The sequence below is a fragment of the Stegostoma tigrinum genome, chromosome 36 (genome assembly GCF_030684315.1).
Source record: "Stegostoma tigrinum isolate sSteTig4 chromosome 36, sSteTig4.hap1, whole genome shotgun sequence".
In the NCBI taxonomy this organism is placed as follows: domain Eukaryota; kingdom Metazoa; phylum Chordata; class Chondrichthyes; order Orectolobiformes; family Stegostomatidae; genus Stegostoma; species Stegostoma tigrinum.
This window is the reverse complement of record NC_081389.1, coordinates 3,852,808-3,874,615: the sequence shown is the minus strand read 5'-3', so window position 1 is coordinate 3,874,615 and position 21,808 is coordinate 3,852,808. Positions and strand designations below refer to the sequence as shown.

Sequence of the window (21,808 nt, the reverse complement as noted above, 5' to 3'; positions counted from 1 at the left end):
TAGGTGTTATTACCAGGGTCAATGAGTACAACAGGAGGCTCACTCTAACGGATACTTAACCACCACCCCCACCCCCGAGTCTCCTCCTGTACGTTGAAGATTCTGGCTCAAGAACCCCCCCTCCCCTCAGTGTGACAGCTCCAGCTTTACGTTGGGCTCCTTTGATGCTAACTGTACTCAGGATGTTGCTGTGAGTTGTTTTCTTGGCCCGGATTCGAACCCCCCCCCCATGAACAACAACGCCTTTTCACTGGGATCTCCCTCGTCACGAAAAGCTGCCTCTTCCCCTCCCCTTTTTCCCATTTAATTCAAGCTCACTTCCCCTTTGAAACCTGATCCCCACAAGTTTGGCTTTGTAACCCCCCTGCTTGGGAGGATGCAGCTGAGCTCTCATGTTTGCTGTCTGTGGTTTTCTGTGTGGGAGGTGCTCCTTCGCGGATTTAAAAGTGTCTGAATATTTTCTCTAGCCACACCCTGCCTCAGCTCCGACAACACACTGCACTCTCTAACCTTGCTGACGGGCTTTTTAAACAAGTTGCTGCCTTCAAAGATTATGGCATGACTGCACTGAAAGCTAGGCACGGCAGCTACAGGTGAGTGCCAGCTGGGAACTTTCTAACGTTGTTTTATTGCCTGTGTCTGTGTGCTGGTGGCTTGTACAGCTGGACGTTTGAAGTGGCTCCTTTTTAGAGTCTGGCTCAGGCTGAAATAATCGCCAGATTAAAGCTTTTCCTTCTGAACTGTTCCCCCCCTTTTTAAGCAAAATGACATGATACAGACAGTACACAAGCTGTAGTTGGGGGCTGTGTGCGTGTGTGTGTATGGGGGGGGGATGTGGATCTGTTTTTGACCTGGTTGAGACAAGCTGTTGCAGAGTTTTCTCCATAACCCTGTCCCCTCTGAACACAGCTTTCAAAAGGGAACGCTGTCATTCGGGTGCACGATGAACATTTTACTCCGTGGCATGTCTGTGCAATGTTTTGTGCTGAATCCCCCTCCCCCTCTAAAAGCGGAAACAACTGACCACAGCTCAATCAGCTAGTTATCTCTCTGCCTCCTCTCTCTCTGTCATGAGAAACAAAAGGCATTTTAATAAATGCACAGTCCTTGTGTAACACACGGCATCATGTGATGATGGACAGCGCACGAATGGTAAATATGGAACTGAAACATACTTACTAGAAGCAGTCTCACAGTGGCACCGATCACCCGGCTGGACAAAGAGCTTTTTGAATGTGTACATTTTAACAAGTGGGAGAATCTAGCCCCGGAATATGATTTGCCAGGTGAGCCCCCAGCGCCTTTGAGAGAGAGAGAGACAAGAGCCTGATGAATCAAAGAGAGACAGACACAGATGCTGCTGCTTTTAAAGGTTTTATTTTTGATTTTAGTCGTCTCAGTTTTGTACAGATTAATAGGCTGTGACAGGGCAAATTAGAACCTGCACATGTGAGATTGGAGCAGGTTTGAAACAAAATTTAGGAAATGCTGGGGGGCTGGAGAGGGTGGTATTTGGTAATATCCCTCGCAGCTGTGACTGTGGGCTGGCAGGTTCTGAGGCTGTAAAGTCTCTGGCTGAGTTACAGCAGCTGTGTTTCTGTTACACCCTCACAAGCAGCCCTGCTTCCCCCCCCATCTTGACATTCTCACAGGGGTGTTACTGTCAGCCTTGAGATAGGGTGCAGCAGATGAGGGAACAAAGAACACTACAGCACAGTACAGGCCCTTCGGCCCTCAGCATTGTGCCGACCTATGAAACCAAACTGAAGCCCATCTAACCGACACTATTCTATTATTATCCATATGTTTATCCAATGACCATTTAAATGCCCTTAAACTTTGCGAGTCTACTCCTGTTGCAGGCAGGGCATTCCACACCCTTACTACTCTCTGAGTAAAGAACCTACCTCTGACATCTGTCCTATATCTATGTATGTCTCTATTAGGCCACCTCTTAACCTTCTTCTCTCTAAGCAAAACAGCCTCAGGTCCCTCAGCCTTTTCTCATAAGACCTTCGCTCCAGACCAGGCAACATCCTGGTAAATCTCCTCTGCACCATTTCCAGTGCTTCCACATCATTCCTGTAATGATGGACAGGCTTTGGGAAGTCAGCTGGAATGTAGGCACTGTATGAACTGGCTGGACAGATATTATCATTTGCAAAACTCTCAGAGCCACCCCAAGTTTTTAGGATTTTACTGAGGTGGAACAAGAGACAAGTTAACTGAAATATTTCTAGAAGATTGCCCCTGGTTTAAGTTACAGTAGGAACTGCCAATGCTGGAGAATCTGAGATAACAAGGTGTAGAGCTGGATGAGCACAACAGGCCAAGCAGCATCAGAGGAGCAGGAAAGCTGACGTTTCGTCTGCCTTCCTGCTGCTCTGACTCTGCTTGGCCTGCTGTGTTCATCCAGCATTACACCTCGTTGTCCCTGCATTAACCTGTTTTTCAGGATTCACAAGCTGGCTAGGTTTCCCAGGCCTCAGGAAAATTAAATGCCAAAACACACAAACCTACAAATTAGGAGCAGGAGATAACTCTAGGCTGCTCTGCCTTTCAATACAATCATGGTTGACCTGATAACTCCACATCCCCACCCTGGTAAACTTTCACTCCCTTTCTCAGCAATAATATAGGGATAACAAAGTGTGGAGCTGGATGAACACAGCAGGCCAAGTAGCATCTTAGGAGCACAGAAGCTTTTGTGCTCCTAAGATGCTGCTTGTCCTGCTGTGTTCATCCAGCTTCACGCTTTGTTGTCATGGATTCTCCAGCGTCTGCAGTTCCCATAATCTCTCAATAATATATCTGTCTCTGCTCGAAAAATAGTTGGGAATCTGGATTGACTGCATTCACAGGGAGAGTTCCAATGTCTCAATGAGAAAATATTTCTCCTCTTCTCTGTCTTAAAGATCCCTTATTTTTAAACAAATTTTTCCACATTCGCTTCCTGTCCAGCTGCCAAGGTTACTCAGGATCTTTAGCAGTGTGGAGTGAGAGGAACACAGGAGGCCAGGCAACATCAGAGGAGCAGAAAAGCTGACGTTTTGGGTGGGCCCATTTCTGAAGAAGGGTCCCAACCCGAAACGTCAACTTCCCCGCCACTGTGCTGCTGCCTGGCCTGCTGTGTTCCTCCAGCTCCACCCCATGTTATCTAAGACTCCTGCATTGGCAGGTCTTGCTATCCCTCAGGATCTTCTATGTTCTATTAAACTTTCTTCTTAATCTTCTAAACTCCAGCAGATACAAGTCTAGCCTGGCTGGCCTTTTGTCACAAGACGGTATAGATGAGACGAATAGCAAAGGTCTTTCCCCGAAGGTGGGGAAGTACAAAACATAGGGGGCATACTTCTAAGGTGAGAGGAGAAAGATTTAAAAGGACATAAGGGTCAATTTTGTTTACATAAAGAATGGTCAGTGTGTGGAATTAACTTCGCAGGAAGTGGTGAATACAGGTAGAGTTACAGCATTTGCAGGATATTTGGATAAATGCATGAATAGAAAAGATTTGGACAAATATGGGCAAGTGGGACTAATTTAGTTTGGGAACAGGATTGGTGTGGGCTAGTTGGACTGAAAGGTGTGTTTCTGTGCTGTACGACTGTACGGCTGTATGACCAGCTCCTTGTCCAGTCTGAGAAGCCCGATCTGAACTGCACATTTACATCCCTCTTTCAATAAAGTCGCCAATAGTGTCCATAGTACCGAACGGGGATGAATTAGCTTTCTGGAGAAGCCAAGTCTCTTTCCAATGTTGCTTTTTGGACGAGGGGTAGGACAACTATTACCTTCCCCACTCCATCAGATGCCATCGCTGCACACATTTATTCCCATTCCCACACCCCCCTCCCCAGAAGTCTTGAATCAGAACTCCCTCCATAGTACCCCCAGTCTATATTAGAGTCAAAGATTGAGAGTGGCTTTGTCTAACGGAGTGAAATCATTTTAGAACAGAGACTGAGAGGGCAGAGTACAATTAGTTACTGCTTTGGGCTGAGGTCATTATTTTAAGGAATCATTCTAAGAGACTGTTTCAGTGACGTAGTAAATGTAATGGGTAACAGAAGTCTGAACATCAGGATAAAGAACACTGACGTTACAATGAACTAACCTGAAAGAATTTGATTTCAGTGCAGTTTGTTTGTTCCATCTTTTGCCCATTCAGACTTATCTGGAGGGTCCCACTGTCTCATTTACCAAAGGGCTTTAGCCTGTTCCTGCTGCCCACTCAACATGGCTCTCGATCCCCGTTGTCTCTGCTCAGAATTATCTGACCATCCCAGAGTACTGGGTACCATTGAGGGCACAGAGACACCAGAATGACCAAGGTTGAACAGGAAACTTGTCTTTGTTATAGTCTCTTTGAGATTCACGGTGTCTCAGCGGTTAGCACTGCTGCCTCACAGCACCTGGGACCAGGGTTTGATTCCACCCTCGGGCAACTGTCTGTCTGCGCGGAGTTTGCAAATTGTGTGTGTCTGCATGAGTTTCCTGAGGTCTCCGATTTCCTCCCACAGTCCAGAGATGTGCAGGTTAGGTGGATTGGCCATGGGGAATTGCCCTGCGTTGTGCAGGCTAGGTGGGCTAGCCATGGGAAATGCAGGTTTACAGGGATAGGATCGGGGGGTGGGGGGGGTTGGTGGTGGCAGGGAAGGTTGTGAGATGCTCTTGGGAGGTTGGTGCTGATTGGATGGGCTGAATGGCCTCCATCTGCACTGTAGGGATTCTATGATTTGAGCGTTGGGGGGGGTGGTCAAACTGATCTCTAGATTCTCAGATTCGGCAAAGAAAATGGATAGAATAATTTTGTAGCAATTTATGAGAAATTAACTATAAAATAAAACGTAACTCCCTAGTCAATAGTTTACAGCATGTTTAGTTTAGATTCCCTACAGTGTGGAAGCAGGCCCGTCGGCCCAACAAGTCCACACTGCCCTTTGGAGCATCCCACCCAGACCCATCCCCCTATAACCCACACACCCCTGAACACTACGGGCAATTTAGCATGGCCAATCCACCTAGCCTGCACATCTTTGGACTGTGGGAGGGAACCGGAGCACCCGGAGGAAACCCACACAGACACGGGGGGAATGTGCAAACCCCGCACAGTCAGTTGCCCGAGGCTGGAATTGAACCCGGGTCCCTGGTGCTGTGAGGCTGCAGTGCTGACCACTGAGCCACCGTGCTACCCACTTGAAAATAAAATGTGACAGGCTTGATCCCCTGCCTTGGACTAGGAGAACCAAACACACGAGAATTCATAAGACAGCCTGGAAATGATTGTATCAGAGATAATGGGAACTGCAGATGCTGGAGATTCCAAGATAATAAAATGTGAGGCTGGATGAACACAGCAGGCCAAGCAGCATCTCAGGAGCACAAAAGCTGACGTTTCGGGCCTGGACCCTTCATCAGAGAGGGGGATGGGGGGAGGGAACTGGAATAAATAGGGAGAGAGGGGGAGGCGGACCGAAGATGGAGAGTAAAGAAGATAGGTGGAGAGGGTGTAGGTGGGGAGGTAGGGAGGGGATAGGTCAGTCCAGGGAAGACGGACAGGTCAAGGAGGTGGGATGAGGTTAGTAGGTAGCTGGGGGTGCGGCTGGGGGTGGGAGGAAGGGATGGGTGAGAGGAAGAACCGGTTAGGGAGGCAGAGACAGGTTGGACTGGTTTTGGGATGCAGTGGGTGGAGGGGGAAGAGCTGGGCTGGTTGTGTGGTGCAGTGGGGGGAGGGGATGAACTGGGCTGGTTTAGGGATGCAGTGGGGGAAGGGGAGATTTTGAAACTGGTGAAGTCCACATTGATACCATATGGCTGCAGGGTTCCCAGGCGGAATATGAGTTGCTGTTCCTGCAACCTTCGGGTGGCATCATTGTGGCAGTGCAGGAGGCCCATGATGGACATGTCATCAAGAGAATGGGAGGGGGAGTGGAAATGGTTTGCGACTGGGAGGTGCAGTTGTTTGTTGCGAACTGAGCGGAGGTGTTCTGCAAAGCGGTCCCCAAGCCTCCGCTTGGTTTCCCCAATGTAGAGAAAGCCGCACCGGGTACAGTGGATGCAGTATATCACATTGGCAGATGTGCAGGTGAACCTCTGCTTAATGTGGAATGTCATCTTGGGGCCTGGGATGGGGGTGAGGGAGGAGGTGTGGGGACAAGTGTAGCATTTCCTGCGGTTGCAGGGGAAGGTGCCGGGTGTGGTGGGGTTGGAGGGCAGTGTGGAGCGAACAAGGGAGTCACGGAGAGAGTGGTCTCTCCGGAAAGCAGACAGGGGTGGGGATGGAAAAATGTCTTGGGTGGCAGGAAATGCTACACTTGTCCCCACACCTCCTCCCTCACCCCCATCCCAGGCCCCAAGATGACATTCCACATTAAGCAGAGGTTCACCTGCACATCTGCCAATGTGATATACTGCATCCACTGTACCCGGTGCGGCTTTCTCTACATTGGGGAAACCAAGCGGAGGCTTGGGGACCGCTTTGCAGAACACCTCCGCTCAGTTCGCAACAAACAACTGCACCTCCCAGTCGCAAACCATTTCCACTCCCCCTCCCATTCTCTTGATGACATGTCCATCATGGGCCTCCTGCACTGCCACAATGATGCCACCCGAAGGTTGCAGGAACAGCAACTCATATTCCGCCTGGGAACCCTGCAGCCATATGGTATCAATGTGGACTTCACCAGTTTCAAAATCTCCCCTTCCCCCACTGCATCCCTAAACCAGCCCAGTTCATCCCCTCCCCCCACTGCACCACACAACCAGCCCAGCTCTTCCCCCCCCACCCACTGCATCCCAAAACCAGTCCAACCTGTCTCTGCCTCCCTAACCGGTTCTTCCTCTCACCCATCCCTTCCTCCCACCCCAAGCCGCACCCCCATCTACCTACTAACCTCATCCCACCTCCTTGACCTGTCCGTCTTCCCTGGACTGACCTATCCCCTCCCTACCTCCCCACCTACACCCTCTCCACCTATCTTCTTTACTCTCCATCTTCGGTCCGCCTCCCCCTCTCTCCCTATTTATTCCAGTTCCCTCCCCCCATCCCCCTCTCTGATGAAGGGTCCAGGCCCGAAACGTCAGCTTTTGTGCTCCTGAGATGCTGCTTGGCCTGCTGTGTTCATCCAGCCTCACATTTTATTATCCTGGAAATGATTGTTTCCTTCTCTCACTTCACGTACGGTGACCAGTCTCTGTGGAATGTAATTTTTAGTCCATACCATTAAGCGTGTCCTGGCCATTAAAATTCAAAAAGAGGCCTCTCAGCCCATTCTAATCCTATTTTTCAGCACGTGGCTCATAGCCTTGTATGGCTTAGCATTTCATCTAAATACTTCAGAAATATCTTGAGGATACCAGTCTCAACCACCCTGGTAGTTACTGAGTTCCATACACCCACTGCCCACAGTCAGATGTAGCTTTTTGATTATACAGCTAAGATCTGAAGCTAACAAGGGGGTGCTGTCATGCTTCACCAATTGAGGTCAGTTTGCCCATGTACACTGTACAGCGGTATGGGTCAGTCCTGACCTGATTGAAGTCCGAAGGGCTGAGTGGTCTCCTTCTGTTCCTAATATCCTGCCATGTTTCACTTTGTTCCCATTTCTCTCACTTCTGTTCTCTCCACTTCTCAAATCCAACCACACTGTTGTACCCTGCCCAGAACAGGAGCTGAATCGAATCCGGCAGGCCAAGCGGCATCAGAGGAGCAGGAAAGTTTGACGTTTCGGGGTCGAGACCCTTCTTCAGAAAACTTCTGAAGGGTCTCGACCCCGAAACGTCAGCTTTCCTGCTCCTCTGATGCCGCTCGGCCTGCTGTGTTCGTCCAGCTCTACACCTTGTTATCTCAGATTCTTCAGCATCTGCAGTTCCTACTACCCCTTCCCTTTTCCTGAATCTGTTTATATTTTCTCAAATCCTGAAAACTTCTGTCTCTTACAGTGACTGGTGGAAAAAGCAAGCTGCGCTTAAATTGAGCAGGATGAATGAAATGTATATTCCCATGTGTTTCAGGAATGGTGTTCCCATTGTCAAAACCAATCCAGAATCAATGGCTTCCATGCCAAATGTTGGTGAACAGGTGACTAATGTACCCAAAAATGAGTACAGACCATGTTCACAGCCGGCTACAAACCCAGACCATTCACTGGGGCCCATCAAGGCTGAGCTGGGAGAGATCCTTTTGCTTACTTTGCCTCCCAGCTAAAGATGAATTGCATTCCTGATACTGTTGAAAGATTTTTAAGCTGTTTTAAAGATCAACACTGCGTCCCCGAACAGCAGCGATTTTTTTTTTTTTTTTTTTTTTTAAAACGCACCAGCCCAAAGATGGGTAAATGTGGGTGGAAAAGAAGGGCACAAATTCAAAGTGATTTGCAAACAAGGCAAGGGTGATGTGAGATAAACCTTTTCACATAGCGAGCATTTAGGGTCTGAAATGCGCTGCCAGGAAATGTGGAGGTAGATTCAGCTGAGGCATGAAAGATGGTTTTGTGTGGCCACTTGTATTGAAATGGTGTACAGGGACATTGAGAAAAAGCAGGACATTGACACTAGGGATTAGAATCAGTTCAAGAATGATGGGCTGAATGGCTTCCTTCTGCACTGCAATGATGCTGTGATCCTGTGATAAAATGCAGAGTAATTGTGATCTGATGGAACAAGGGAAGAGGTTCCCACTTCTTTTACTGATCAATTGGCCACGTGCTCCGATTCCATTCCCTCCCCTCTGTGATCTCCAGGACAACAAGCCGAAGTTGCCCCTGAGGCCTATCAGTGTAGAGTTAGAGCTGCACTGTCAGAGGGTTGAGCTGTAAAACCCAGGCCCCTGTCTACCTAGTCTGATGGACATCCATGACCTCAACCCATTGAGCAACAGCAGTGTTATGACCAACATCAACTCCCAATCCATCAGGCTCTATACAGATTAACTCACCATTAGAGATAATGGGAACTGCAGATGCTGGAGAATCCAAAATAATAAAGTGTGGAGCTGGATGATCACAGCAGGGCAAGCAGCATCTCAGGAGCACAAAAGCTGACGTTTCGGGCCTAGACCCTTCATCAGAGAGGGGAATGGGGAGAGGGTTCTGGAATAAATAGGGAGAGAGGGGGAGGCGGACCGAAGATGGAGAGAAAAGAAGATAGGTGGGGAGGAGAGTATAGGTGGGGAGGTAGGGAGGGGATAGGTCAGTCCAGGGAAGATGGACAGGTCAAGGAGGTGGGATGAGGTTAGTAGGTAGGAAATGGAGGTGCCGCTTGGGGTGGGAGGAAGGGTTGGGTGAGAGGAAGAACAGGTTAGGGAGGCAGAGACAGGCTGGGCTGGTTTTGGGATGCAGTGGGGGGAGGGGATGAGCTGGGCTGGTATTGGGATGCGGTGGGGGAAGGGGAGATTCCAGCCCAGTTCGTCCCCTCCCCCCACTGCATCACACAACCAGCCCAGCTCGTCCCCTCCCCCCACTGCATCCCAAAACCAGCCCAGCCTGTCTCTGCCTCCCTAACCTGTTCTTCCTCTCACCCATCCCTTCCTCCGACCTCAAGCCACACCTCCATTTCCTATCTACTACCTCTCCCACCTCCTTGACCTGTCCGTCTTCCCTGGACTGGCCTATCCCCTCCCTACCTCCCCACCTATACTCTCCTCCCCACTTATCATCTTTTCTCTCCATCTTCGGTCCGCCTCCCCCTCTCTCCCTATTTATTCCAGAACCCTCACCCCATTCCCCCTCTCTGATGAAGGGTGTAGGCCCGAAACGTCAGCTTTTGTGCCCCTGAGATGCTGCTTGGCCTGCTGTGTTCATCCAGCTCCACACTTTGTTATCTTTAACTCACCATTAATCTCCTTTTGAGATTTGCATTTAGTTTCCTCTTTAGCTAAAATCCCAATGTGAAGATTGAGAATATAGATTAGTGCTGAGACAGATATTGTTCTACAGCAATGCGAGAGATCCGTTTCTTCTCACTGCACGGTAATTATAGGTAGAGGTGGTCACTCCTCTAACATCCTCATATTTGTGATCCCTCCACCGTTGGGAACTAATCACGTGAATCTTTTTTCTGCACTGCATCCTCCCTGTAAAGTTCTGTCTGTTGAGCCCACTACTACAGTCGAGGCTGAGCCAGGATTTAAACAGCTTTAGACTAACACCCTTGCCTTTGTTCTGTGCGCTTCTGTGGAGAAAGCCTAGGATCCTGTGTGTGTGCAGGTCCCTTAACTCTTTTTAATTTTTTGCATCAAATTCATTTCCCTTGAGGCCAAAGCTTACACTGAGGCCTGAACCCTGCTTTGTTGACCTCTGCTGAGCTGGTAATGCACTGCTCACAGGCTTGGTGACAGCAGTGAGGAGGCTCCAAGATAATAAAATGTGAGGCTGGATGAACACAGCAGGCCCAGCAGCATCTCAGGAGCACAAAAGCTGACGTTTCAGGCCTAGACCCTTCAGAGAGGGGGATGGGGAGAGGGTTCTGGAATAAATAGGGGAGAGTGAGGAGGCTGTCTGGTAGAGATATGCTATACTGCCACACTCCTGCTCGTTCCTTGTTGCCCTGAAACTCTTTCAGATTTAAGTAGTTATCTAATTATGTTTTAAAAGTCATTCCCGAATCTGCCTCCACCGCCCTGTCTAATCCTATTCTAGGTTAAGGTGGTGGTATAATGGTAATATAGTAGATTAGTAATCTAGAGCCCCAGGCTAAAGCTGTGGAGACCTGGGTTCAAATCCCACCACAGCAGATGGTGACATTTCAATTCAATAAAAATCTGGAATTAAAAGCTTACTCATTGTCAGATTGTTGTAAAAAGTCCATCTGCTTCACTAATGTGAGTGGCTCCCTAATGCACCCTCATCCTTCGTAGAAAGGAATCTGTCAACCTTATCTGTTCTCAACAACAAATGGCTCCGAAACCCAATGTGGCTGATTGTAACTGCTCTCTGGTAATTAGTGACAGACAATAAATGAATGAGATAAAACAAAGTGGTTTAAAAAAAATTTCTTCCATCTGCTCTGTCAAAACCCTTCATAAATCTGTAAATCTCTATTAAATCTTCCCTCAGTTACAAGGACAGCAATTCTGGTCTGTCCACACAATGGAAATCCCCTTCCTGATATTATCCCGGTAAATCACATTGGGTGTCCTTCCTGAAATATGCCGTGCAGAATTTGACACTGCCATAGATTCACCGTGCCCTTCCTGCCTGAGTACTGTTTATGAGCAATCATGAGGTTGGGTGTATGAGCTCTGAAGGAAACAAGATGGAAGGAATTAAGAAACAAGCAGTGGTGAGAACTATAATCACTATAGCAATCAAATGACGTATTCCTTCCCGAAGGCTTGTGCTTACAAGATCAAATACTCAAAACTAGTTACAAAGGACAAAGGTGTGCCTGGAAAAAGGCTCTGTCCTGCCTACCTCAGGAAAGCTGTAGGATTGTTTAAGCCTAACATTTTGACTGTACAAAGAATAGAGCTGTTTTCTCAATCAGCTGACTAACCCTGTGTCAAAAGACACATCATTGACTTCTAAACACAATACTTACTCCAAAGCAGATGGATTTTTTTTAAACAGTACTTTGGCAGTAGATTTTTTAAAAATTGCTAATGGAATAATTTAACCTGCTGTGTCTTGCAACTAGTGGCTTTCATACTTTGCAGTTTACAAGCACTTTCGGGCATGCTGACTGACATCATACAGGCTGCTGTGTAAGTAAGGAATTTCTCCCAAGCCATTGTTTCATTATGATGTTCCCTGAACATCGAGTGTTGAGAATCCTGAAACTCCCTCCCCAGCAGTAGTCTGTCTAAATAGGACACGTTCACCTGCTCTCTGTAAGTTCAGGCACAGCCCCTTGTTCAGAGACTTAACAATGGAACTACAAATGTGTTTTTATGTTTTATTGTGTTTGAATCAAGCAATAGCCTCCTCATTGGCTAAAGCGATGAGGTTGCCAGATAGAAGGGACATTGTGTTAATGTGCAGTGTTGTTAATGTCTGTCTACGACTATCTTCCCATTGGCAATAAACAATGGGTTAAAATGCTAACCCGGCCAGCAACACTTATCCGCACAAATGAGAGTTTAAAATTGGTGTAGAATTCACCTTGATGCATGCATCCTGACATGATTCAATACTATAGCTAGTCTGGTGGGGAGTGGACCTTTTTTTAAAATCAAGTTCACGACAAGACAGGATCTCAGTGCAGTCAGCTTCCGTCACTGGCACATGCACTTAGGGAGACCAGATGGCTAGCATAAGGAAGAGGGGGAGGCGATGCACTAGTGACATTGTCGCTAGACTATTAATCCAGAGACCCAGGTGATCCAAACCCGAGTTTGGATCCTGCTCATGGCAGATGAAAATCTAGAAGAAGCTACTGATGATTATGAAACCATTGTCAGAAAAATCCATCTGCTCACTAATGTCCTTTAGGGAAGGAAACTGCCATCCTTTCTTGATTTCTGAAGAAGGGTCTAGGCCTGAAACGTCAAGCTTTCCTGCTCCTCTGATGTTGCTTGGCCTGCTGTGTTCATCCAGCTTCACACCTTGTTATCTCAGATTCTCCAGCATCTGCAGTTCCTACTATCTCTGCCATCCTTACCTGGTCTGGCCTACATGTGACTCCAGACCCACAGTAATGTGATTGACTCTTAACTGCCGTCTGGGCAATTAGGGATGAGCAGTATTTCACAATATGTGACAAAACAAAGACACAATAAGGTGCAGCGGTAGGATGTTTGGAACTTGCTCTGTTTATTAGTGGGGAAAAATGTGAGAGAAGGTAACAGATTAAACAGAAACAAGATTCAGGCAAAGCTGAAAGCAAATGCTTGTATTTAATCCATTAAGAAGAGGGACTGAGGATGAGCAATGGGATGGGATTGATCAGCCAATGTGGGAACATTTCAAATTGTGATCTGAGAGAGAATTGAAGCTGAGTAGGAAACAGATTTGGTTCTAGATGGAATTGCAGAGTCCTGTTGTTTAAATACAATGATTTTTGAGTTGGCCCATTCTTGGTGTAGGTAATCTTTCCTCCAGATGTTATCAGGAAACCTCTAATGCGATTTGCCCAAAAAACATGGTGACGTTTCAAGTGGAGTTGTTGACAGCTCAGTTTAACCAAAGAGGTATTTGTACTGAAGCTATTTTTGGAGATCTTGTTTAACCTGATGCATTCTAGGAGGTGTGCAGTGTGGAAAATCAACTCCTAGCTCAGGGCAAAATTACTGATGTGGGATGAAAGATTCAATGTCTGTTGTCGTATAGTGCAGCGACTAGCATATGGAATGCCTGTCCCGAGTTACCCATGAGAAGGTACGAGTGAGCGGCCTGCTTGAACCACTCCAGTCCACATGCTCCAGGATTTTGACCCAGTGACAGTGAAGGAACAGCGATACATTTCCAAGTGAGGATGGTGAGTGGCTCGGAGGGGAACTTGCAGGGGCTGGTGTTCCCATGTATCTGCTGCCCTTGGCCTTCTAGTTAGAAGTGGTTGTGGGTTTTTGAAGGTGCAGTCTGAAGCAGTAGTTTTGAGCTAGTGTTGTCATGTTAAGGTGAGAAGTGTGCTGTGAAATTATCAGGACACACTCCCCCTGTACCTGAGTGTTGATGCTCTGTCCGTGCCTCTGCATCCTCAGTGTCGGTTATTGACCTGCTCACATCAGGTGTCTCTATCAACTGCGTGTGCACAAGCCTCCAGAACTTCCAATATTATGTTTCTAAGTGAGATTGTCCACTGGGCTTGGACATTTGTATCAATTCTCCCGAAAAATGTGAGCGTTGTGTGGAATTATTTGTCTCACTGAAGTGTACCTTGATCCTGAAAAAGTTGGGAACCATTGGGCTAAAGAAACATGGTTAATATCTGCAATGCTCTTGTAGATAGTACACACTGCTACTGCTGAGTGTTGGTGGTGGAGGGAGTGGACACTCGTGGGATGTTGTGCCTGCTTTATCTTGGAGGGTACCAATCGTCTTGTGTCATTGGAGCTACACCCATCCAGGCAAGTGTGCAGTATTCCATCACACTCCCGACTTGTGTCTTGCAGATGGTGGATAGGCTTTGGGGAGTCAAGAGATGAGGTGATCACTGCAGGATTCCCATCCTCTGATCTGTGCTTGTAGACACTGCATTCACATAGCTAATCCAGTTGAGTTCCTGATCAATGGTAACATCCAGGATGTTAATAGTGGGGGATTCAATAATAGTAATACCGTTGTATATCAAGGGACAGAGTTCAGGTGCTTCTTATTGGAGGTGGACATTATCCAGCATTTGCGAGATGTGAAATGTTATTTGCCACCTGGATATTGTCCAGATCCTTTTGCATTTGGATGTGGACATAGACATGGGCTGCTTCAGTATCTGAGTAGTGGTGAATGGTGCTGAACATTGTGCAATCATCCGTGAACGTTCCCACATCTGACCTGATTATGCAGGGAGTGATATCCATGAAGCAGCTGAAGATGCCCGGGCCTGGGGCACTACCCTGAGGAACTCCTGCAGGGATGTCTTGGAGCTGAGATGATTGACCTCCAACAACCACAACCATCTTCCTATGTGTCAGGCATGATTCTGACCAACGAAGAGATTTCCCCCTATTCCCCATTGGTTCCAGTTTTGTGAGGACTCCTTGATGTCACTCTCAGTCAAATGCATCCGTAATTCAACGGCTGTCACTCACCTCACATCTTGAATTTAGCTCTTTTGTGCATGTTTTGTCCACGTCAGGAGCTGAGTGGCCTGGCGAAACCCAAAGCGAGTGTTGCTGAGCAGGTGCTGCTTGATAGCACTGTTGATGACACCTTCCATCACTTTACTGATGATCGAGAGTTGAGTAATTGGCCGGGTTGTATTTGTCCTGATTTTTATGTACAGGACATACTTGGGCAATTTTCCACATTGTCGGGTAGATGCCAGTGTTGTAACTGTACTGGAACAGCCTAGCTAGCGGAGCGGCAAGTTCTGGAGCACAATACTACAGTACTATTGCTGGAGTGTTGTCAGGGTCCATAGCTTTTGCAGTATCCAGTGTCTCTAATCGATTCTTAATATGATGTGGTGTGAATTGAATTGGCTGAAGACTGGTATCTCTGATACAGGGAACCACTGGAGGAGGTCGAGATGGATCATCCAGTCATGTCCGCTCTGCTCCCAAGTCCTGTGCCCATAAGCCCACTCTGCCCCATCTGCTCTTTTGTTGGCCTCTCCCAGATCTGTGACTGATTTATCTTTTTGCCCTCAGTTCCATCACAGTACCTTCGTATTCAGTGAGCAGTCTCACCTCCAGTGAGGCGTGACTAGCAGAGATATCTTTCCAATCCCTCCTTTGTCAGGGACCATTCCCTCTGCCAGGGCCTGAGCAACTTTGCAGCCAGCACCAGCAGTCTCCAGCTTGCTACGGAACCTCCCAAGCAAACCGAGGAGATGCAACCCAGTCCTGTTGTGTCCTACCTTCCCACCTTCTTTAGTGTCCCTGAACACCGTCTCTCTCCAGGTGGAGCAGTGACTTTGCATCTGTTAATTTCGTCTGCTGCATTCGTTGCTCCTCGATGCTCGGTACCAAATATACACCCGCACCAAGCCATCCTGCTGTATCTGCAAGTGTGGTGTGATCACTTTCACTCTCCTACTCCGGTCTTCCATGGTGACCTCTCTCTGCACCTTTCTATTGCTGCATTACCACATTACATTTCATTATGTGACCACATTAGGTAACTGTACTTGCTGCGTGACCACCTGGCCTGCTGATCCCACTCACCCTTGTGCCATTGAGTCTCTCTCTTCTTCAGCAATATTACAGACCTTCCATTTCATTCTTTTTCCCCTCCTCTTTCCAGATCTGTTAAAAGTAGTTTGCCAGTGTGCGAAGGTGGCATTGGCATTGAGATTTGGCTGAGTGGCTCCATGCAGTAGCATACCCTGCCATTGCTAACCCACTCCATTTTGTTGAACTATGATAAGCAATTCTTTCCAGTTTAAGATGTTATCTTGATAAGGATGTGCTTGTGTGACTGAAGGGTGCAGAGGGTGGGGTGTGTTGGAGCTTCGTTAATGACAGCACACAGGGGAAATACAAAGTAGGTTGGCATTAGCAATGAATGTTTCAAAAACAAGCAAACCCAAATGGTGTCTGACATGGTAACAAGCTGGGACAGTACTTAGCGAGTACCTTTCAGCATCTGCCAAAAACAGCAGGAAAAGCCAGGCTTGCTATTGGAACTGGCTCTCACTGCCTGGTTGTGTTCATGGTAGAAGGTATGAATTTGTCTCTCTCGGAGATTTGGGGATAGTTGGTAGTAACAACAGTCTGACTCCTAGAAGCCCAACAGAGAACCTCATGAGTCAGGTCAAACAGGCTGATGACGCGCCGAAACTGATGCTGCAACTTAAAGGCACAATTATCGTGTAACATGAAACAGAACTTGCTGGGAAAAGCTCAGCAGCATCTGTGCAGAGAAATTAGAGTTAACGTTTCAGGTCCAGTGACCCTCCTTCAGAACCCAGAAGAAGGATTACACTGGACCTGAAATGTTAACTCTGGCTTCTCTGCGCAGATGCTGCTGAGCTTTTCCCAGCAAGTTCTGTTTTTGCTTCAGATTCACAGTATCCACAGTTCTTTCAGTTCTAATGTCTATTGTATATGTGGCTTCACGGGTAGCACCTACGCCTAGAGAAGGCTCTGGATTTAAATCCATGCATGGAATTTAAGGCTGGTGGGTTTCAGGGCCCCACTGTGGGAGATGCTGCACACTCTCATGCTGACTTTCAGCTGCAACATTAAACAGGAAGTTTCTCTGCCCTCTCTGAGGTACCAGATCCCACCATTGGCGGGTGAGGGGTGACCTTTTATAGCCGTTTCTAAAATCATGAGGTACTTGGATAGCGCAAACAGTCAAGGTCTTTATTTCCCCTAGAGCAGGGGAATTTAAAACTACACAACGTTAGGTTTAAGGTGAGAGGGGAAAGATTTAAAAGGGACCTAAGGGGCAACTTTTTCATGCAGAGGGTGGTGTGTGTATAGAATGAGCTGCCTCAGGAAGTGGTGGAGGCTGGTACAATTACAACATTTAAAAGGCATCTGGATGGGTATGTGAATAGGAAGGGCTGAACGGGATATGGGCCAGTTGCTGGCAAATGGGACTAGGTTAATTCAGGGTATCTGGTTGGTATGGATCAGTAAGACTAAAGGGTCTCTTTCTGTGCTGTAAAGTTCCATTAATAGCCTGATCACTAACTGTCCCTCAATCGTCATGACAAACAATGAATTATGTGGTTATTATTGTCCGGCTCTCTCTCAAAATTCATTCACAGTATGTGGGTATCTTGTTTAGACAATTAATAAAAGTCCTTGAGAAGGTGGTGATGAGCTGCCTTATTGATCCGCTGCAGTCCACCTGCCATCGGGAAACCCTCAATTCCCTTTGATAAGAAATTCCAGGATTTTGCTCCGGGAACATATGATGTGCTAACGCTATATTTCAAGTCAGGATGGTGAGTGACTTGGAGAGAAACTTGCAGAGTGTGGTGTTCCCATGTATCTGTTCTCCTTATCCTTCTAGATGGAAATGCTTGTGATATTTGAAGATGCTGTCTGAGGATTCTTCGTTAATGTCTCCAGTTCATCTTGTGAACAGTACACACTGCTGCTACTGAGTGTCGGTGGTGGAGGAGGGAGTGAATGTTTGTGGATGTGGTGCCCATCAAGCAGCTGCTTTGTCCTGGATGGTGTCAAGCTTCTTGAGTGTATTCAGAGCTGCACCCATCCAGGCAAGTGGGGAATATTCCATCACACTCCTGACTTGTGCCTTGTAGATGGTGGACAGGCTTTGGGGAGTCAGGAGGTGAGTTACTCCCTGCAGGATTCCCAGCTTCTGGCCTGCTGTTGTGGCTGGTCCTGTTTAGTTTCTGGTCAGTGGTTGATGGTGGATGTTTCAGAGATGGACATTGGTTAGATTGTGTGTATCTTATTGGAGATGGTCATTGCCTGACGTTTGTGTGATGTGGCTGTTATTTGCTATTTGTCAGCCCCAACCTATTGGCTGTTGGTCAGATCTAGCTGCATTTGGATGTGGACTGCTTCAGCAACTGAACAGTCACAGATAGTGCTGAACGCTGTGCAGTCATCAGCAAACTCAGGAGGAGGCCATTCGGCCCTTCAAGCCTACTGCGCCATTCGTTATGATCATGGCTGATCATCCAACACAGCACCCTGTTCCTGCTTTCTCACCTGTAGCCTTTGATCCCTTTAGTCCTAAGTTTGGAATCATGCCCCTTTTGGAAATGATGAATCATTTTAAAAAAAAGGATGGGCACTGGAAAGACGGAAACTTGTAGGGGACATGGTGTTCATTCCATCTCGCCTAAAGCAATGAGCTAACTGGGCTATAATTGTTCCTAACACTCTAGGAACATATTCATCTAATTTATTCTGAACGTTTTAATTAAATCTGCTTCCATTACCCTTTAAGGCCACATCTCAGCCACTTACTAAGTAAACAGCTCCCCCCACCAATGCTAGTTTGGTTAGTTAGCTGATCACCTTAAACCTGAATCCTCTGGTTAACCAGCCCTTCTCCCAATGGAAACGGTCTCTTTATTTATCCTGTCAGGTGATTTCGAAGACTACAGTCCCGTTGCTTTAAAAACAGCCGCCTTTCTATCTCAAACAAAAACAAAGTGCTAGAGAAACTCAGCGAGTCTGGCAACATCAGTGGAGACAGGAGCAGAGTTAAGTTTTCAAGTCCAATATGACTCTCTCTTCTTCAGAACTAGACTGAAACGCTAACTCTGTTTCTCTTTCCACAGATGCTGCTGCCAGAGTTGGAGTTTTCTGTTTGTTTGTTTCAGATTTCCAGTATCTGCGGTATTCTGCTTTTTATTTGAGGAAGTGTAGTCAAGTTGTTGCAGGAGTGGGTAAACTTCTGATGAATATTACTCTTCCAGTTCAGATTGAATTTTTAAAAAATAGTGTGGCTGTGCGTGGGTCTGATCTCAAACTTTACAAGTGAGCTAAGGAAGACGGCCGTAATCTCTCCAGTCTAGTACCAGCCTGTCAGGAAAGATCAAATCGTTTGAACCTGTTTCTTTCTGCAAAGTCTTTGAGGAAACTTGACCGAGGTTGTTACAATGGTGAACATCTGGGCTATGTAGACAGCTCTGTCCGACCCCTGCTCATTGACTACAGCTCCACCTTCAACACCATCATCCCGCCCAGACTCATCTCAAAATTGTCGCCTTGGTCCTGCTTCTGCCTTTACACATGGTTGCTCACCTTTCTGACCCATAGACCACAATCAGTGAGGATAGGGACGTGTGCCTCCTCCTCAATGACACTGCACTGGAGGTTCCCCCCCCCTCACCCCCCAAGGATGCATCTCAGCCCCCTACTGCACCCACAACAGTGTTGCCAAATTCTGAATGAGCATTATCTACAAGTTCACTGACCACACCACTGTAGTAGGATGGATATCTAACAGCAGTGTGTCAAAATACAGAAGGGACATAGAGGGGCATGGTGCAGTGAGAACAACCACTTTCCCAATGTTGGCAAAACTAAAGAACTGATCATCGTCTTCAGAAAGAAAGGAGGAGAACGCGCCCCCATCTACATCAATGGAACTGAGGCTGAGAGGGTGGAGGGCAGCAAATTCCCCAGAGTGACGATGACCAACAACCTGTCCTGGAATTCCCACATAGATGCAACAGTAAAGAAATTACAACGAGGCCTCCTCTTCTTCAGGTGTCTCGGGAAATTTGCCACGTCCGTAAGTTCCCTCACTAACTTCTACAGATGTACCATTGAAAGCGCACTGTCCAGGTACATACCAGTCTGGTACGGCAACTGCTGTGCCCGGGACTGAGAGAAACTACAGAGGGTGGCGTGCACAGCCCAGACCATCATGGAAGCCAACCTTCCATCCACAGACTCCATTTACCCGGCTCGCTGCCATGGAAAGGCAGCCAACATCATCAAAGACCCATCACACCCTGGTAATGATCTCCTCTAACATCTTCCATCAGGCAGAAGATAGAGAAGCCTGAACCCATGCACAAGCAGATTCAGGAGCAGCTTGTTTCCAGCCCTTATCAAACTGAATGGACTCTCTAGCCTTAAATAACACTGATCTTGCTAACGTTGATCTCACCTAGTGCATGCCCTGTGCACTGTGACTGTATGTCTCTGTCTAAGGCACTTTGATCTGCACATCCTTGCTTACTACGATGTGCCTGTCCTGCTCATAAGCAAAGCTTTTCACTCTACTTCAGTACATGCGAGAATAAATCAGTCACTCAATCAATCAAACAAAGCGTTTTGGCAGGAGAGATGTGGGCAAAAATATTTCTTTTTGTAAGCTATGTGGAGATGCATGTGTTGGGCTGAGATAGGCAAAGTCTGAAATCTCACGATACCAGGCTCAACAGGTTTATTTGAAATCACAAGATTTTGCACAGCTGCTCCTTTGTCGGGTGAAGTGGGAAGTCACTTCTCATGAAGCTCCGAAAGCTTGTGATTTCAAATAAACCTGCTGGACTATGACCTAGTATCGTGTGACTTGGTAGGTACAAACAATTCAACGGGGAAATGAGAAGAATTTCTTGGGGAGCAGTTAAAGTGTGAAACTCCGTGCTGCAGGAAGTGTTTGAAGCAAATAACTGAGAAGTAGACAAGTGCACGAGAGAGAAAAGCTGAGATAACGCAGAGAATGAGAGACAGTTGGTTGGAAGTGTGAATCTCCAAAATCTAACAGGAGCAAATATCCTGATACTGCACCGTACATTCTGTAACAGGGTTTTGTAAAGGTTTGGAGTAATATCCTTGCTTTTATGTTCTCCACCTTTTAATTGTGGTGCCGATGATCTCACCTGCTTCTACAATGAGCTGAATGTTGGATACACGTATATTGTGTGTCTACATTTCCACACAGAATCTCTAAAGGGTAGCAGGATTCCACACAATAAAAATCGAATTTTGATTCCCACGAATTAATGGCAGAAGATATATTGAGCTGTGGGCAGTATCGGGCTGGTTACCTACTGCAGGGAAAACCAGCAAAGGAAATGGGCAGAAGCTTGTACATATCATCTGGAAATGGTCAGAGGTGATATAACTCCAGAGGCTGGATTCCCACCACCAGGTCACCCTTTTTATTTAGACATGGAGAGTCCTTGACTCCTGTCCTGCCTCGTTAGAGCCAGCTCTCGGTGTTAGAAAGTCTGACACTCCTGTTTATATCTGTCAGCCAGTGCTTCCTGATTGGACCAGATTAACAGCCACTCAGTCAAGGTACACATTCTGTTTTTTTGCAGTGACTCAGTAAAAACACCACGTGTAAAAAAAAACTTGATTTGATATTTTCCACCACCAGGGAAAGCCCCCATGTGGCCTGTGAACCAGAGGCAAGCGAAGCTGGTTAAGGGCAATGCTTTTGTGAACAAAGTGATGGGGGAAGGGTCGGGATTAAATCTCCAAAGTAGAATTGGAGGTGGGAATAAAGCACAGGGAATAAAGGCATAGAAAGTATTGGACAAGATTTTCTCCACCCTCACTCTAACCAGGCTCAAACATAGCCATGGAAGAGGGATGGGCAGCTGGCAGTAATGAACTCCCACCCCACCCACCTCCCTGCTGCCTGGACCTGGTTATAGCCAGCCTGGCCAGGTCTACAAGAGATCCTCCATTCTGTCCACACCGCATGTCCAAAGATGAGGAGTGTGAGGCTTGAACACAACAAAGATTCTTCAGGTATTGTAGATAACAAAGTGTGGGGCTGGATGAACACAGCAGGCCAAGCAGCATTTCAGGAGC

General features: G+C 47.1%; 1 protein-coding gene across 4 annotated transcripts in view; it reads left to right on the top strand.

Moving 5' to 3' along the window:
- Positions 1–275: 275 nt before the first annotated feature.
- LOC125446890 (GRAM domain-containing protein 2A) overlaps positions 276–21,808 on the top strand; it is a 71,467-nt gene continuing 49,934 nt past the window's right edge. For 2 of the 4 annotated variants that reach the window (XM_059640128.1, XM_059640125.1), the window contains exon 1: positions 276–593. In XM_059640128.1, the coding sequence (XP_059496111.1) occupies positions 559–593 (35 nt within the window). In that variant the 5' untranslated portion in view covers positions 276–558. Of the gene's footprint in view, positions 594–1,149; positions 1,287–21,808 lie in introns of those variants that run through there. The other 2 variants (XM_048520871.2, XM_059640126.1) reach the window with 2 other exon arrangements.